General features: G+C 36.2%; 1 protein-coding gene across 8 annotated transcripts in view; it reads left to right on the plus strand.

Annotated features, from left to right (window-relative positions):
• The window catches only part of PTPN3 (protein tyrosine phosphatase non-receptor type 3), a 202,833-nt gene extending 190,006 nt beyond the window's left edge, over positions 1–12,827 (plus strand). For all 8 annotated transcript variants that reach the window (XM_054192934.1, XM_054192932.1, XM_054192933.1 and 5 more), the window contains 3 exons: positions 3,149–3,294; positions 3,980–4,115; positions 8,004–12,827. In XM_054192934.1, the coding sequence (XP_054048909.1) occupies positions 3,149–3,294; positions 3,980–4,115; positions 8,004–8,081 (360 nt within the window). In that variant the 3' untranslated portion in view covers positions 8,082–12,827. The remainder of the gene's footprint in view (positions 1–3,148; positions 3,295–3,979; positions 4,116–8,003) is intronic.
• The last annotated feature ends 2,660 nt before the right edge of the window (positions 12,828–15,487 follow it).

Genomic DNA, 15,487 nt, shown 5'->3' on the forward strand with positions numbered 1-15,487 from the left:
AAGTGATGCAGTTGTCAAGTTTTAACAATTTAAATCATCTCAGCCAAGCCAAAAGAATCAAAACTGATTATATCAAAACACAAATAACTAGAAAACTATACTGAAGCTTGAGGCATACCTGGAATAATTAACAAACAGCTATGTTGGTCTCTAGGGACAAATAGGGCCTGTAACAGAAAATGAAGATGATCACACCAAAAGAAACATCCATGAGGACTAAGTGCATGCTCTTACAGTGTATTTTTACTCCAATTAAGTCTTATGTGACCTGGTTGTTGTACTTAATGACTATGAACTATTTAAAAAAAAAAAAGCAACGCACTATAATTGAGTCTAAATTACTGATAAATAAAAGTTAACTCTTTCCTCTTTTCTGAGCTTTTAAAATGGCTTTTGGTGTTACAGATCAATGTTAGTGGTTCTCAGGTGTGCCACTGGCACTTTTCCATGATGTATGCCTTGAAATTCTTGAAGCATATGGAAAGTGACTGGATACTCACTTGCTTTTGGGTAATTTTGGAATGAATCAAGTCTTTGTTTCACCTGAATGCTGTAATTCAAATGTCTCTGATTTAAGAGAATCAGCTCAAACTGTTACATGTGATTGCTGCATTGTCTCATTTATCTTTTGAAGAGGTTTTGATTAAGCATGCGCAGATTTGCAGAAGAGGGCATTTTAATGATTTTTTTTGTCATGTTTTTATATTTTTTCAGTCTGCAACATTTCAGAAAAAATTAAAGTGTAATCATTTGATCAAGCTCAACTACATAATGGCAACAACACTGAGTAGAAAAAGGCCATGCTTTTTCTTGCAGAGATACTGGTCATTGTGGGTTATTTTGATGACCTGGATGATAGATCCCAATGCAATTTGTGTTACAGCAAGCTTGGTCACTAATGTTACATTGTCCACTTGGGTCTTATGGTAGACCTTTTAATTGTGATTGCTCAGGCTCTACCTTAAAGAAGCAAAGTGTGAGCTGTGTTGTTTACCTGCATGTCCTTGGTGGCAATTGTAAATTTCTGCAATTACTTTGACTGGAATAAATGCATTTCCAAGGACTCTAATTGGTACATAGGCAGTAGTCATTCTGTCTTCTGTATCTTACTAGCCTGTTCCCCGGGAGTGGAACCACTTCCTCAAGCGGAAGAGGAAAGCAAGCAGTTGAAGGCATTTAAAACAGGTCGTATACTTCAGTTGTTGTGCTCTTAAGTGAAAAGGAAAAAAACACTTTTATAGTCACTGGCATCATGAAAACATTCTTGTGTTAACCACTAGGGAGAGGCCAGCTTTTATAGACCAATACAGTGATCATAGAATAGTTTAGGTTGGAAGGGACCTTTAAAGGTCATCTATTCCAACCCTCCCTGCAATGAGCAGGGACATCTTCAACTAGATCAGGTTGCTCAGAACCCCTTCCAACCCGACCTTGAATGTCTCCAGGGATGGGGCATCTACCACCTCTCTGGGCAACCTGTTCCAGTGTTTCATCACCCTCATTGTAAAAAAAATTTCTTCCTGATATCTAGTCTAAATCTAATTAGTTTAAAACCATTACCCCTCATCCTATCACAACAGGCCCTGCTAAAATGTTTGTCCCTTTTTTATAAGGGACATCTTTTTATAAGCCCCCTTCAAGTACTGCAAGGCCACTATAAGGTCTCCCTGGAGCCTTCTCTTCTCCAGGCTGAATAATCCCAACTCTCTCAGCCTTTCCTCATAGGAGAGGTGCTCCAGCCCCCTGATAATTCTTGTGACCCTTCTCAGGACCTGCTCCAATGGGTCCACGTCCTTCTTGTGTTGGGGACTCCAGAGCTGGACGCAGAACTCCAGGTGGGGTCTCACCAGAGCAGAGTAGAGGGGCAGAATCACCTCCCTCGACCTGCTGGCCACGCTGCTTTTGGTGCAGCCCAGGATAGGGTTGGCCTTCTGGGCTGCAGTAAAGTGATAAAGGAGAGTTTTGTTCCAATAGGATGTCAAATGTTAAGTCTAGCAATAGACATCGATAAAATGCAGCTAACAGTTTAACTGTTGCTAAATGTGTGGAAGAAATAAAGGAGCAATGTGAAAATTTGTCTCGGGTTGTAAAGAGTGAGACATCCTCATTGCATGATGCAGCAGAGCTCAGGAGTGTCTTAGGTTGTTTCCTTCCTACCCTAATAGTTGGTTACATCTGTAACATGGCAGTTGAGCCCAGTCTGAAGGCAAAGATGATTGAGTGATTTCAGTTTAGCTCTTTGTTAACTTTGATTATGAAAGAACTTCCGTAAAGCCGTCTTTTTTAATGTATATTGAATGAAGAAAGAGCTCCTCATACAACAGAATCTTTTAACTAATTAAATTGCTTCCATAAAGAAAAACGTTCTTCTGTGGGTTGTACAGAAATCATTCATAAATGTACAATGAATATGTATGTATGAACACTATATATATAGTTTTCTAACAGAAGCCAGAGTTAGCAAATCTTGCAGGCAAGTTTATATTATAAACAGGAATCCATAAGTACACACAGACATGAATATTTAGAATAGATGTGCAGCTGTACTTTGAGAGATAGATATGGATAGCAGAATGAGAAAAAAATGGAAATTGCATTCCATTTTTTTATGGGAGGACCTAATGTGCTGCATTGAACAGGTGATATGTACCTTACAGAACTGAACCAGTGTGCAAGCATAGCATTCCTCAGTGCTATAGCGTATGTGTAGTCTCATTGCCATGCCGGTGAGTTGTGATTGTGTAGTCCAAGACCCTGTTATTTTGATGTTCTGAATTGTTATTGTGCTGTTTTCAGCTGTTTCTTCCATCCTGTTCTAGACTATTATATAGTACTACTAGGCATAAGTCTTGTAGCATTTTACCTCAGGTCAGTCATTCATTTCAAGGTATAATAGGTCAACAGTCAATAAATTAAAAACCAGAAAATCTGTTTAGATCACAAACGTTGAGCTTGGTAACTCATTTATTTAGAAAATGTTATGCCTTTTGCATGCTTTTTAAGAATTACATATTTATACTAACACTTTCTATGTCACATGCATCTTACAGCACCTTCAGAATACGCTTACTGTGAAAAGTATGACTTGTATCTAGTAAACATTAATACAGGAATCATAATACTTTTTGAAAATCTTACTGTATTTTAGACAGAACAACAACACACCATCACCCATCTCCAGTATGTTGCTTGGCCTGATCACGGTGTGCCTGATGACTCCATGGACTTTTTGGAGTTTGTGACCTGTATGAGGCCAAAGAGAGTAGAGAATGAGCCGGTCCTTGTTCACTGCAGGTACTTGTTTTAAAATTCTGATTATAGACTTGCTTCAGCCTTAGAATAAGCATTTGCTTTGAAAAGTTTGTCTGCAAGACAGGACACTCCTTGAATTAGATGAAAATGTTAAACTGTGCAATACTAGCGTTCACTGTTGAGGACAGAAGCGCTGGTGCTCTATCTAAAGGACGAGTTTCTTTTCTCTCCCTTTCTCCTGCAAACTTATGGTGAAGTGGGTTAGTCATATAATTATCACTCAGCTGATATTCTGCAATGTAAGTTGTTCTCCGTTTTTATCCTCTACCACCTTTGTAACCTCATTTTGAATAGTACTGCAAAGTTGTCTCTTTTTTTTTTCTACTGTTCAAGTGCCTGTCAAAAAACAGTCAGTTAGCTCTTACCTTTTTTAGTCAAAAATACCAAACCAGTACATTTAGATTTGTAAGCAGTTGTAATAGATAAAAATCCATTTGCTTTAAGTGAGGGTTTTTATTTATATAAAAATTCTAATTTTTTTTTAATAATTGGCAGGAAATATTGCTGAAGTTGTTTTGAAGATAAGCTTCTCACTCTGTTCTAATTTTATTAAGGCCTTCCTGTAATTTCTAAGGCTGTTTAGCATCCTGGTATTAAGACTGTGATATGAATCTAGTGCATTGCAAAAAACTAATTTTATAGACTATTTTTCTGTTACATTTCACAGCGCTGGAATCGGTCGCACTGGAGTATTGGTCACTATGGAAACGGCCATGTGCTTAATTGAAAGAAACCAACCTGTTTATCCACTGGATATTGTACGAAAAATGCGAGACCAGCGAGCTATGATGGTGCAAACATCAGTAAGTGATGGAGAGGAAGCCTCATTTTCTGTATATATGCTGCACTTGTCCAATTCTAAAACAGATCCAAAAGTTGAAGTGATCTAGTTGTTTGCATCTTTAGTTGTCATTATATTTCATGCTTCCTACATTTAGCATAAATAGCATGGTGGCAAAGGCTGCTTTGCTTGTGAGGTGTGTATTTAACTTTTTTGTAAATGTTTCTTACCTTGCCATTATAAGATAACTGATTTCTATATATTGCAAGTAGTTAGAACGCACAAGGTTAGACTTGCCCAAACCATCTGTTCATGGTCTTCTGTCTAAATTCTCTGCAAGAAACTAGAATAACTTTTTGCTTTTCATTCTAGTACAGAGCCTTATAGGAAATTATTAAACTGAAGGTAAAATTGGTGAGTTTGTGGTATGATTTGAAGATGGGAAGTGGCTTTTCAAAAAGCCACTTTAGAAGTAGAAATTCGATAGTAACAAGATATGTATTTTTTTAAAAAATTGTGCCACTACTCCAGCTTGGAAAAACAAAGGGCAAGAATGAAATTCAGGAGACGTTGGGTAGTATCAATAACTGAATGATTTTGAGATGGAATTGGTTCAAAGACAATTTGAGATCATGAGGGCAATTTTGTCAGCTTTGCAAATGAACATACTGATGTTAGAGACCAAGGATGAAGGATGGGGAGGCTCTACTTTCTTGGGTAGAGGTTGTATGACAGAATATTAAGTGTGGGTTGTGTTAGAGAGCTAAATGCCCTATGGCAAATGGAAGTAAAAGGGTTTAGACCTGCAAAGTCAACAGTTAAATTGGATGTTTCTGTCTCATCTTCAAAAGAAAATGCTTTGGTTTGCACATGATCAAGGGAAGGAAGGAGGTAACTTGAGAAAACAAATTATATTCATTAACAGGTTAATGACAACAGGAGCCAGCATTATGATTGATAGATGGGGGGAAAATCTTGTATTATCAAAGAGTGTGAAAGCGTCAGGAATTATGGTTGCTTGCGTAACAACAGAGTGCTCTGTGAACAGAGATTGTTCACCCATGCTGCTGGGACTCGTCGGTCATTGCAGTATGAGTGCACGCTCTGGAAGTACATTGGGACTGAGGAGGAAGTTGTCCGAACAGTCCCCTGCCTGTTCCTTGCAGAAATGGAAGCTGAGCTTATGACACAGGATGTCATGAGATGAGAAACCTTAGCCTCAAGGTTAAGGAAACTGAATGTTGACTTCTGGAGTTGTATCTGTCCGTGCCCCTCAGTTTGTAAAATGAAATGAGCAAGTTCTGCCTTAAACTTTCCAGAGGTGGTCATCTTTTTGGGAATCAGACACGAGAACCTGAAGTAAACTTCAGCTTGCCAGAAGGCTGAGTCCCTCTTGTTACAACAGAAATCAGCAGGAATTGTCCTTGTGCTCTACAGTTTAATGTGATTGAAGGATATGGGCAGTAGAAAACTGAGTATCTAAAATAGGATTCTTTACCTTGCTTATTGTGTTCCCCAGTTCACCATAAGCACAATCAGGAGAGGGCTGATCTGTAGCAGCAATACTGTGAAACTAAATTCACTTGCTATTTCCGAAGTATGCAGATACTGTTGTGAAAAGCCAATGAGCAGAATTGGCATACTGTGCTGTAAATGAGACACAGAAGCAAGCACTCAAGTGTGAGAAAGCAGAATATCAGAGAGCTGCATGTTAACATTTTGATGTACCCTGGGTCCTCTATAGCATTCCCATGCCTGCATTCCAGCTAGCCCCACTGCTATGTTTGATATGCAGCTTAGGGCTTCTGGGAGAAGCCATTAGGGACTGCTCAGTTGTAATAGCCTTCAGCCTTGCCTGAAGCATGTTCAGCTGCCCTGTGGGGGTTGTGTGTGTGCTTCAATTCTAAGATGATACATATAGCCAGATGCATGTTGTGAGTTATTATCAGACAGAGCATACTCAGTAAGAGTGGACTCATCAGAGCTATTAACAGGTCCGTTTAGTGTCTGCTGTTACTCCTGTAGTTACTCAGCTGTAGTTCCTCAAAGACCTGCAATTTGGTCATCAAGAACAGCAAAACAAAACCTTTGACCAAAATAATAAAGCTATAACAAAATCTGTGTAACTGTACAGCCTTTCATTTAAAAAAAACCCCACAAACTAACCATTATGTTCCATTAAAGAGAAATTAGAGATACTAAGCAATACAGAAAGCAGTGCTTTAGGGACATACATAATAGAACTAGTTATCAGCTGAGTGAGCAGTAAGAATACATGCAACAGATAAGAGCAAAGAAAACAAGTAGTCAGAGTCTGAGTCAGAGGAAGCAATGCTGAAGTCCTCATTCTTATTTGTTCAGTACCTTGATCACACAAAGGAGTTAACAGAAGTGTGGAACAGAGAGCTAAATATCACACTTGGCTTGTTCAGGCAGTAGAAATATGCAAATGACAATAACAAGAGAAAAGTCAAGGTAATTAAGAAATAAAGACAAAAGAACAGAGTGATATTGAATGTGGGAGTAGTTGACTGAAAGGTTGAGAGAAAAGGCAAGAAAATCGAGATGCAGAAAATTAATTTCCATCCCCCAGTTTTCCTTAAGTTTTTCTGTACTTAAGAGAAAATTTATTGCATATTATGGACAAGGATAATGTTCCTAAGTACTGATATTTAAATGCAACCTAAGGTCGCCCAAGCGTTATCTTTTAGCCCTGTCCTTTGGGGGAGATATTGGGGGAATGTTTCCAGATGCTCCTGGAGAGTTGATGAGAGCTGACGTACAAGGGCAGCTGGGAGAACATTTCAAAGGTGCGAAAAAGGATTTAGAAAATGTGAAGCTGTGCTTCTCTGAATATATGACATGGAGTTTTGGAGAAAGGTGTTCATTTGGGGGTTTTGACAATAATGAAAAGTACTTCCAGAGAAGAGGAGAGGTATGCTTTGACGTTTGGAAATTCTTTTAAATTTCCATCACCTTGTGTTCTCAGGCTTGTGCTAGTCATAAAAATTCATTCAGGCTATGTGGATTTTTAGTTCTGCGCTAGTCCTGTCGCTGATGTCTCCTTGTATCGCTTTTCAGAAAGAGGCTTACAGGCTAATTGCTTTTAACAAATAGGTACATCAAAAGATCATGGAAGAAATAGTCTTTCTGATAGTATAATTCATAGAAGAAACACTAATCTAATTTGTAAAGACTTTATAAGAACTAAATTATCTCAAATTGTTGTGTGACAGAACAATTAATGTGGCTGCTACTATTCAAAACTATTCATTCCAAAGGTTTTGGTCCCATTCTGTTACAAAAAGAGCTGTGTGGTCTGATCACAAATTGAAAATAAAGCCACTCCATCTTCTGCAATAGTGCGGACAGCTTAAAAAAAAAAAAGTTTTAGCAAGACAACTGGACCTATATATCTTATATGGTAACTTTAAATGTGGTTTTGGTTATGTAACTTAAATGTGTCCAGTAACTGCAGGATTGGCAGCGTTAGAATACTTGTAATAATCAGATAACACTACCAAAAAGTAGATGAGATATATGAAGAACATAAATAACTAGTTGAACTTCAAATCAGAAGAATCGTATACGTTTGCATAGCTTTTACAAATAAATCCTATTCCTTGAGACTTAAGCATGTGTTCTTTTAAATTTGGGGATTCTGTTTTTCTTGGTGTGAGATTTTTAATGCTTGTCCTTCAAGAAGAGTAAATGTTACCTTTGTTTACTGTGAATACATCCAGGAGGGTTGGATTTTCTTCTTCCATCTTTGGATCTCCTCTCATCTTTGGATCTCCTCTCCTGTCATTGTCCAGGAGAAAGGGAAACAGTGGGACTGTTAGTCCTATTAGATACTACTCTATGATCAGGAGTTTAATCATCTAATTTATTTTTTTTCTGTCGTACACAGAGTCAATACAAATTTGTTTGTGAAGCTATTCTTCGTGTTTACAAAGAAGGATTGGTTCGACCACTGGATTCCAGTTAGCACAGCAGTGAAGGATGAATTCTTTTTTCCCCCGAAAAGACTGCTCCTTAAGTAAAGCAAGGGCTTATTTCTGAAAGCAACTATAATGGACTAGAAGCCCATGAAAAGACAGATGAGCACATTTGAACTGTGGCACTTTAAATTTCTCAAGAAGATTACTAAATCATGTACAGTATAACAAAGTCATGTAGATAAATATATGAGAGCAATTGTGTGTAATATGCTTTATTCACATAGACACCATAAACAATCATGGAAACCTTAATAGATATCTTTTACTGCCTTAAAACACCCTTCACTTTTTTATGTTACAAAGGTCCTTGTGTTTCTTTTGAAAATGCAAAAAGGAAACTAATAGTATTGAAATTATTTGGCTTAAGAAGGTATTTGATATCTTTGTATTGTATGAAAGTTCATTGAAGGTGAATATTTGTAACTTTCTTATTGGGACACTAAATATTTATGGAAATGTAACCTTGACTTCTGAAAGACTGATGAAGAGCTTTAAAGGATAATGCATAACTACTGTACATTAAGAGCTGGAGAAATTAAGTATTCAGTTACCATAAATCTATTAGTAAGTATGCCAGCTGTTATAATACGCTTCTTAGAAATCACATCTACTGTATGTGATGTGCAAAATAATGCTGCATTTAAGCATTTATGCAGATGGTACAGTCTACATCTTCTGTTCATCAATTTTAATGGCAACTTGCCCTTTTAACAATGACCTGCTTCTTACAGTTTTATTTACTGTACTCTTTCTCTTCTGTTTCTGCTGACTGTCTCCTTTATACTTGTTTTTCACTGCTGTTTTTATATGTGGACTGAAAACATTTTAACTTAAAACGAGGTTTAATTCTTTCACCTTTGTTTCCATGTGTATTTATGAGTTCTCAAATGTAAATGTGGGTTAATGTTGCACACAAGTACTATACTTTTGGCTAACTGTATATGCAAAGTAGTCTAATCCAATACTGGAAGAAAAATTACTACTGAACCCTTCAAATATGTTGCTGCTAATTCAAGGTGTGAAGCTTACAAGGGCACAGGTGTTGCTAGTGTTCAGATATTGATAAAATGTTGACTTGCTGCCCTTCAGCAAGAACTGCTCTTATCCAGTGAGACACAACTCCCTTTTGCAAGAGGTCTGTGGATTTACTGTGTTTCTTGCTTTATGGAAATGCAGCTAAATTCCCATGAAGATTTACGTGAAAAGAGAGAATGGATTTGTACATTGATGAATAATTCACCCTGAGGTACACTGGTCTCCATTTCATTTCAAATGGGAAATTTCTGAACAATATAACCACATTTGTATGATGTTAATTTATTTTGTGCGTGCTTTTTGATTACCCTGAGATAGTTCTTTGTTTTTGAGTAGTGTTTAAAAAAAAATACTCTAAGGGACTGTTTAAAACTCTATTATTTAAAAGATTAGTCCTAAATAAGGAAAAAAAATCATGGGGCATATTAGCCAGATGTTTATACGTGTATAAAAGAGAAAATTAGATAACTTTCTTTTTAGATATATATATATACACACACATATTCAAGTATATTTTAGAATTATGGTTTGTATTATGGATATTGTCATTTATATCGGGAGTTTCATTATAGAAACTGCCACAGCTGTACAATATGCATCCTCTCCTGTTACCAGAAGGTTATGTTTTTTCCCCAGGAGATACCAGAAAAGTGAATGTAGGATGTACTAAGTTGCTGACTCTTATCTTCTGTAGACTTGGTCCTTTCTTCAAGATCCCATTATTTGTTATAGGTAAAGAAGATACCTGGCTACTATTTATTGATCCAAAGAGTTGTAATTGGAAACTTGGAAAGCTTCTTGGCTTTGTTGGGTTGAAGGGTGAATAGGTTTGTGCTCATTCTCATATGCTGCATTCCAGATTTCACTTTCACTGAAGTTTTTGTAATACTTTGGATCATTACCCTCTTGCTTGATTGGTTACAGAATGGAAGGCAAGAGACCGTAACTCTGATTCACTCTTAACTTGCTAAACTGCATCAGGTCGTTCAATCTGTCTGTGACTCCAAATGTAAAATGATACTGGACCTGCACATGTTGCTCGGGAGGCTTTTTTGAAAAATGCGTGTGAAAAACTGTTGTACAAGTGCAGGCTGCCCGCTGCTGATAGAATATTGAGCAATGAGAAAAACTAGTGTCTCTTTCCCACATGAGGAGTAGTGGCCACTAAAGAATCTGTGCCTGCTGGGTGGTTAACAGAAGCCTCCCTTTTCTATGTGCCTTTCTGTTAAAACATATCTTCTTTTTTTCTTTCCTTTTTTTTTTTTAAGTTTTGTTGTGCCCAGGTCTCAAAGTCATCCCTTGCAGTTAGCATGACTCGCAGTTAATAGTTTGTCAAGAAGTGAAGAAAGCAAGGAGGAAAAAAAGCAAAAAAATAAATAGTAAGAAAAATGTTTAGAGCATCTCTTTGTGATATCTTTCAGGGAAGTACTTGATTAAACTTTAGGTTTATTTGTGTTCAAGTTATTGCTATATCCCTATAGCTATTTATGTCTCTTCATGTTGAATATGTATTTACCAAAACACTGTAAATCTATTCCTTGTATAACTCCAGTCTCAAAATACATGGTAGAGGCTCGACTTACATTAGTATGTGTTAAATGATGATAGTCATATTGTGACAAATGCTGCTTTTGCTCTGGTAAACTTAAATGGGTTTGGTAATACCATTCATGAAATCTTACTTCGATTTTAATAACTTATTTGAAATTGCTGGCCACTGAGAAACTGCTCAAAGCTCTAAAAATAGTAATCTCTGTATTATTTGATTATTATTATTTTTTGTAAAACCATAGAGCAAATATTAACTACACAAGTATCTTGTACTTCGTGTCCATCTTTATTTCAGTCTTGCTGGGTTTTGCACATGTACCTGTAGGGTCCATAGAGGAGAATGAAGGGGGTTTTGTTTTCTCTCTGTAGTGTGTGATGACTTTGCACTGAATGATATATGCCTTAGATCTGATCTTGCAATGAAAGCATAATTATGAAAACAACTTCTTAATGCTGGCTTTTGTTTCCATGAGAATTAGGAAATTAAAAAGACACAGAGTTGATTGATTTGGGGTTGGGTGGGTTTTTTTGGTAGGAGTTAAAACTCCTAACACAAGATTGTTAACTGTCAAGCAATTGGCAAATAGCAGAAAATGCTGTGAAGTCAAGATTCTGTATAACCTTCATAAACAGTTTAACCTCAGTTTTGCCTGTGCTTGTGTGATCGTGACAGTAAGTATTCCAAATTTCTAGCATGGCGGTGGATGAAGAGGGAGTAATAAGCCTTTGAGGTTTTCATCACTGTGAAATACAACATTTATTCTTCAGAATTACTCAAGTTTTAACTGAATGGCTTTATATTTGCTACAGAAGTAACGAAAATGCCTATTCAGAATGTCTTCAGAAATATCACAGGGGAATGCTTGTGAGAAGGAGCTGGGAGGGAGAGATCTTACCATGTATTGACAATAAGAAAAATGGTGCCGTAAACCATTAATGCCTTTTGTGTAACAGGATGTATGAAATATGAGACATTAAAATACAACCAAACCTTGAATAGTGGTGGTGTTTTGCAAAAAAAAAAAAAAAATTATTTTGTAATCCAGGGTTTTGCTTTCAATAATCCTGTCTTTTAGGTGTTGGTACTAAAACATATGTGATCAAAATGTACCTAAAAATTCAGCAATAGCTCTTCATATACACTCATTATTTTTTTTAACAGTTGGTTCTCTTTTCCATCCTTTTTTCTACTGTGCAATATTTGGTTAAAAATATATGTATATTTCAAAAGAACTGTAGTCCTGAAATATCAAATGAACTATGCATTTGCTTTATTAGAAGCATAATATGATACTGTTTTACAACAAAAGCTCTTCCCTGTAGATAGTGTTCTTATCTGTCAGACTAAATGCATAAATGGTCCACTGATTGAAAATGTTGAAAATAGACATGCATGGTTCATATTCAATCAATTAAAATTTAAACCTAGTTGTTTCACTGATAATGGATTTATTGTTATATCCTGAAATGTAGCATTTAAGTACAAGTTTATTTTCCTCATTCCTATAAAATCTTCCCAGAAAGAATGTGCACTGGGAAGTGTTTCTATTTCAACTGGTAACCTGCAATTAGTCTACTTGGTTAAAAGCATTTATTAATTGAAACTATATGGAAGATAAAGTTGTGTCATGAAATACTTCGAACAAAGGCAGTTGAAAGCCAAGTGAATGATTAATTCATTATATAAAACATAATGTTTTGATTAAATGGATTCTCTCGCATTTAAGTTCTGACACTGATAGTGTTAAGCCATCTCAGATTACTGTCTGTTTTAACAATAGTATTATATTAGCAGTTTAAATATAGCAATCTAATACAGTATGATTTGCTTCCAGTTTACTTTAACGTATTTAGTGTTCCAGTTGTTCAGTAGCTGTTGTCTGTAAAAAATAAAAATAGAAAATGTTAAGTTTCTCTGAATGAAAAGGAAGGAGTAGCCCATGACATTGATAGATTTAACCATTTCTCAGCTCAGACTAATCCTGTGACATCAGTGGTCTGATTTGACCACTGATATCAAGAGCAATTGTTGAGGACCAAGAATATGATGGAAAAAGCAAATATTGTGGGCTGTTGAAACTTTGTTTAGTTTTGGCTGCAGTTAAGAGACCACTGACTTTTTTCCTTTTTTCTTTTTTTTTTTTTTTTCTAAAAAAGACAAATTCATCTCAAGAGGTGGCTTTGGGAATGGGGACTAGAATGTGCCTTTATCGATTCTCCTAATTTTGTTGCAGACTACTTGGATAAGAGTCTTAGATTATGTCTTATTTTGAGTTAGCTGCAGGTTTTGAATGTTTAATGAAATTCAATTTAAAATATTAAAGCATTGATTTTAATAGACATTAATGAAACACTTCCGTTTACGTACTTCTGAGTTAGTTGCTCAACTTCTCTTTTCTTGGCTTTCACGATGTCATTTCTAGACTTGTCGTTGTTTTACCTTATAAAAAAACACTTTGAAGTTTCCCACAGCTGTAAAACTGGCTTTGTCATAGACAGGCCAAGTGATGGTGATGTTGCTGTTGCTCAAGACAGGATGTTACTTACCGCGGAAGGTGCAGTGTGGTGTTCAGACCAGCCTGGACTGAGCTCCTCTCTGAGGAATTTAAACAGTGCTGCTAACAGTGGTAAAAAACATGAAGATATTTTGAAGGAGCATGTAGGAAATGTTTCATTCAGGGCGAATATAAGACCTGGGTTTTACTTAAAATAAATAAAAATAGTGAGGATAAAAATATTTTTAACAGCTAAGGAAGGGGTAGGAAATGCAAGATTTTTTTCCTTTGCAGAACACTTTTCTGTGTTTTAAATGCATCGTTTCTCTTGGAGAAATTTCTTTACTAAAAGAGCCCTGCTGTTGATGGGATTTAATTTTTGTCAAACTGACCTGGAAAACAATTTTAAGTTAAACTTTTACCTGATTTACTGCTTTGTCCTTTTTGGTAACATTAAACAAAACTAAAATCTCTTCCTTCTAAAAATTCATTTGGCTGTTCTCATTTGGTGTCTTTTTGAGACAAATGGAACCTGAATGTGGCTGGATAACTAGTGAGGTTGCCACGCGTGCTAAGAGGAAACAGATGCTTTGCTTAGATCCATTAGAGCCATTACCGAACATCAGTTACCAACTGAAATTAGTCTAGGATATTTCTATCAGCCTTTTGCAGAATAAGCATTTTGTAAATAGGAAGTCTTTGGAGCTTGCTCTTCCAAGCATTGGGAAGTCATCTTGTGCTAAGTTAGAACTGATGCTTTTAAAAAAACCAACAAAAAAAACCCCACCACATTAAAATCTGAATCTTCAAGTAAGGACGGACTATTTGCTGAAATGTATACAAAACACACTTTTACAATGAAAAAAAAAAAGTTTCTCAGTTAAAAAAAAAATTAAAAAGCAAGCTGCTGGAAGTGAGTATCTTTGTTGTGGGTGCATATTATGTAGTCATAAACCAAACTAGTTCTCAACTGGTAAGCAGTATAAGCAGTGTGAGTTAATGTACAGACAAGTCAACATTGACCTAACCGCCTGATTAATTTCTCAGCTTTCTTGTGAAGGCTTGGTTGCAATCCTGGTTCAGAAGTCCTTGCTGCAGAATGGAAGGAGAAAGGGCTGGCTTCCTTAGGGAGGAGACTGAAAGCTTGCTCAGTACATCAGCAGTCGGTATTGACCGTGGTGGGGTTGTATTGACCTTAGTTGTATTATCTCACCTGAGTAGTCTAGTTTAAAGTACCATGAAGTGTATCTATGTGAGTTTGCAAGGGCAGTGAAGCCCGATGTTCATTGCAGGAAAAAAAGGCTCAGGCCAGCAGTGTTAATTTTCATGGGCTTCATTTGCTTCAATTAAGCAGCAGGTTAGCATGCTAGCAGTTGAGTTGTTCTTGATCAGTGCCCTTCTAATTCAGAGCTTCACACACATGAATGAAAACCTGGCATAACTGTTGCTTTCCTAGTTTTTAATAGAAATTAAATCACTGTCTGTAGAAATTAGGTGGGAAATCAGTATATGCGCTTAAATGTAAATATATTTCAAATCCAGATTTTTGGAAAATAAATTACAAGTATCAATGCTTACATTCCCATGACCTGTGCAATGAGTACTAAACGTAATTTATTTAGATTTTCACACTTCATTGTGTAACCTTAATAGAGAAATACAAGATAAATAGTGGGGACAGTCCTATCAAGGCTTGGAAAATCAGCCAGGCATTCATAATAACAAATGATGATTGGTTAAAACTGACCTTCATTGCAACTGATACAGAAATGTGCTTAATAGTACTGGAATAAATTACCTAACAGCTGGGAGAGCCAAAGTTAGGTTGGTTGTTTTTTGGTTGGGTTTTTTTTTTTTTTGGGAAGCTTTGCAAAAGCTTCCACTACTCTGGTAACTAAGTTTGTATTTTCCATATACATTCAGTTAGCATTTTCGTCAGAGATGTAGAAAAAGCTTGGAAGATAATATCCATTCAGTGACTCTGGATATTTTTTTTTATGTTTTTTTCTGTAGCACTCTATATTTTCTTCTTCTGAGATCTTAGGTGCCAGTGCATTAAAGGAATAAAAGAATGTATTTGATGTATTTGGAAGGTAAGGAGTTTATTTTGTATCTTAAACTGTACTTTTCTTCTAAATCATTTGAAATGCAAATTGATGTTGATATTACAAAGCTTAATTTATTGTTTAAAAATGTAGACAATTCTTGAAATGAATGTATCATTTTTCTTTTTTTTATTTTTATAGGAATAAAGTATTGGTTAATGTTTTCAGTATAGTTTTCTTGGGTTTGGAACTGTTTTGAACAGAAAT

Source organism: Rissa tridactyla, chromosome 2 (genome assembly GCF_028500815.1).
Source record: "Rissa tridactyla isolate bRisTri1 chromosome 2, bRisTri1.patW.cur.20221130, whole genome shotgun sequence".
NCBI lineage: Eukaryota > Metazoa > Chordata > Aves > Charadriiformes > Laridae > Rissa > Rissa tridactyla.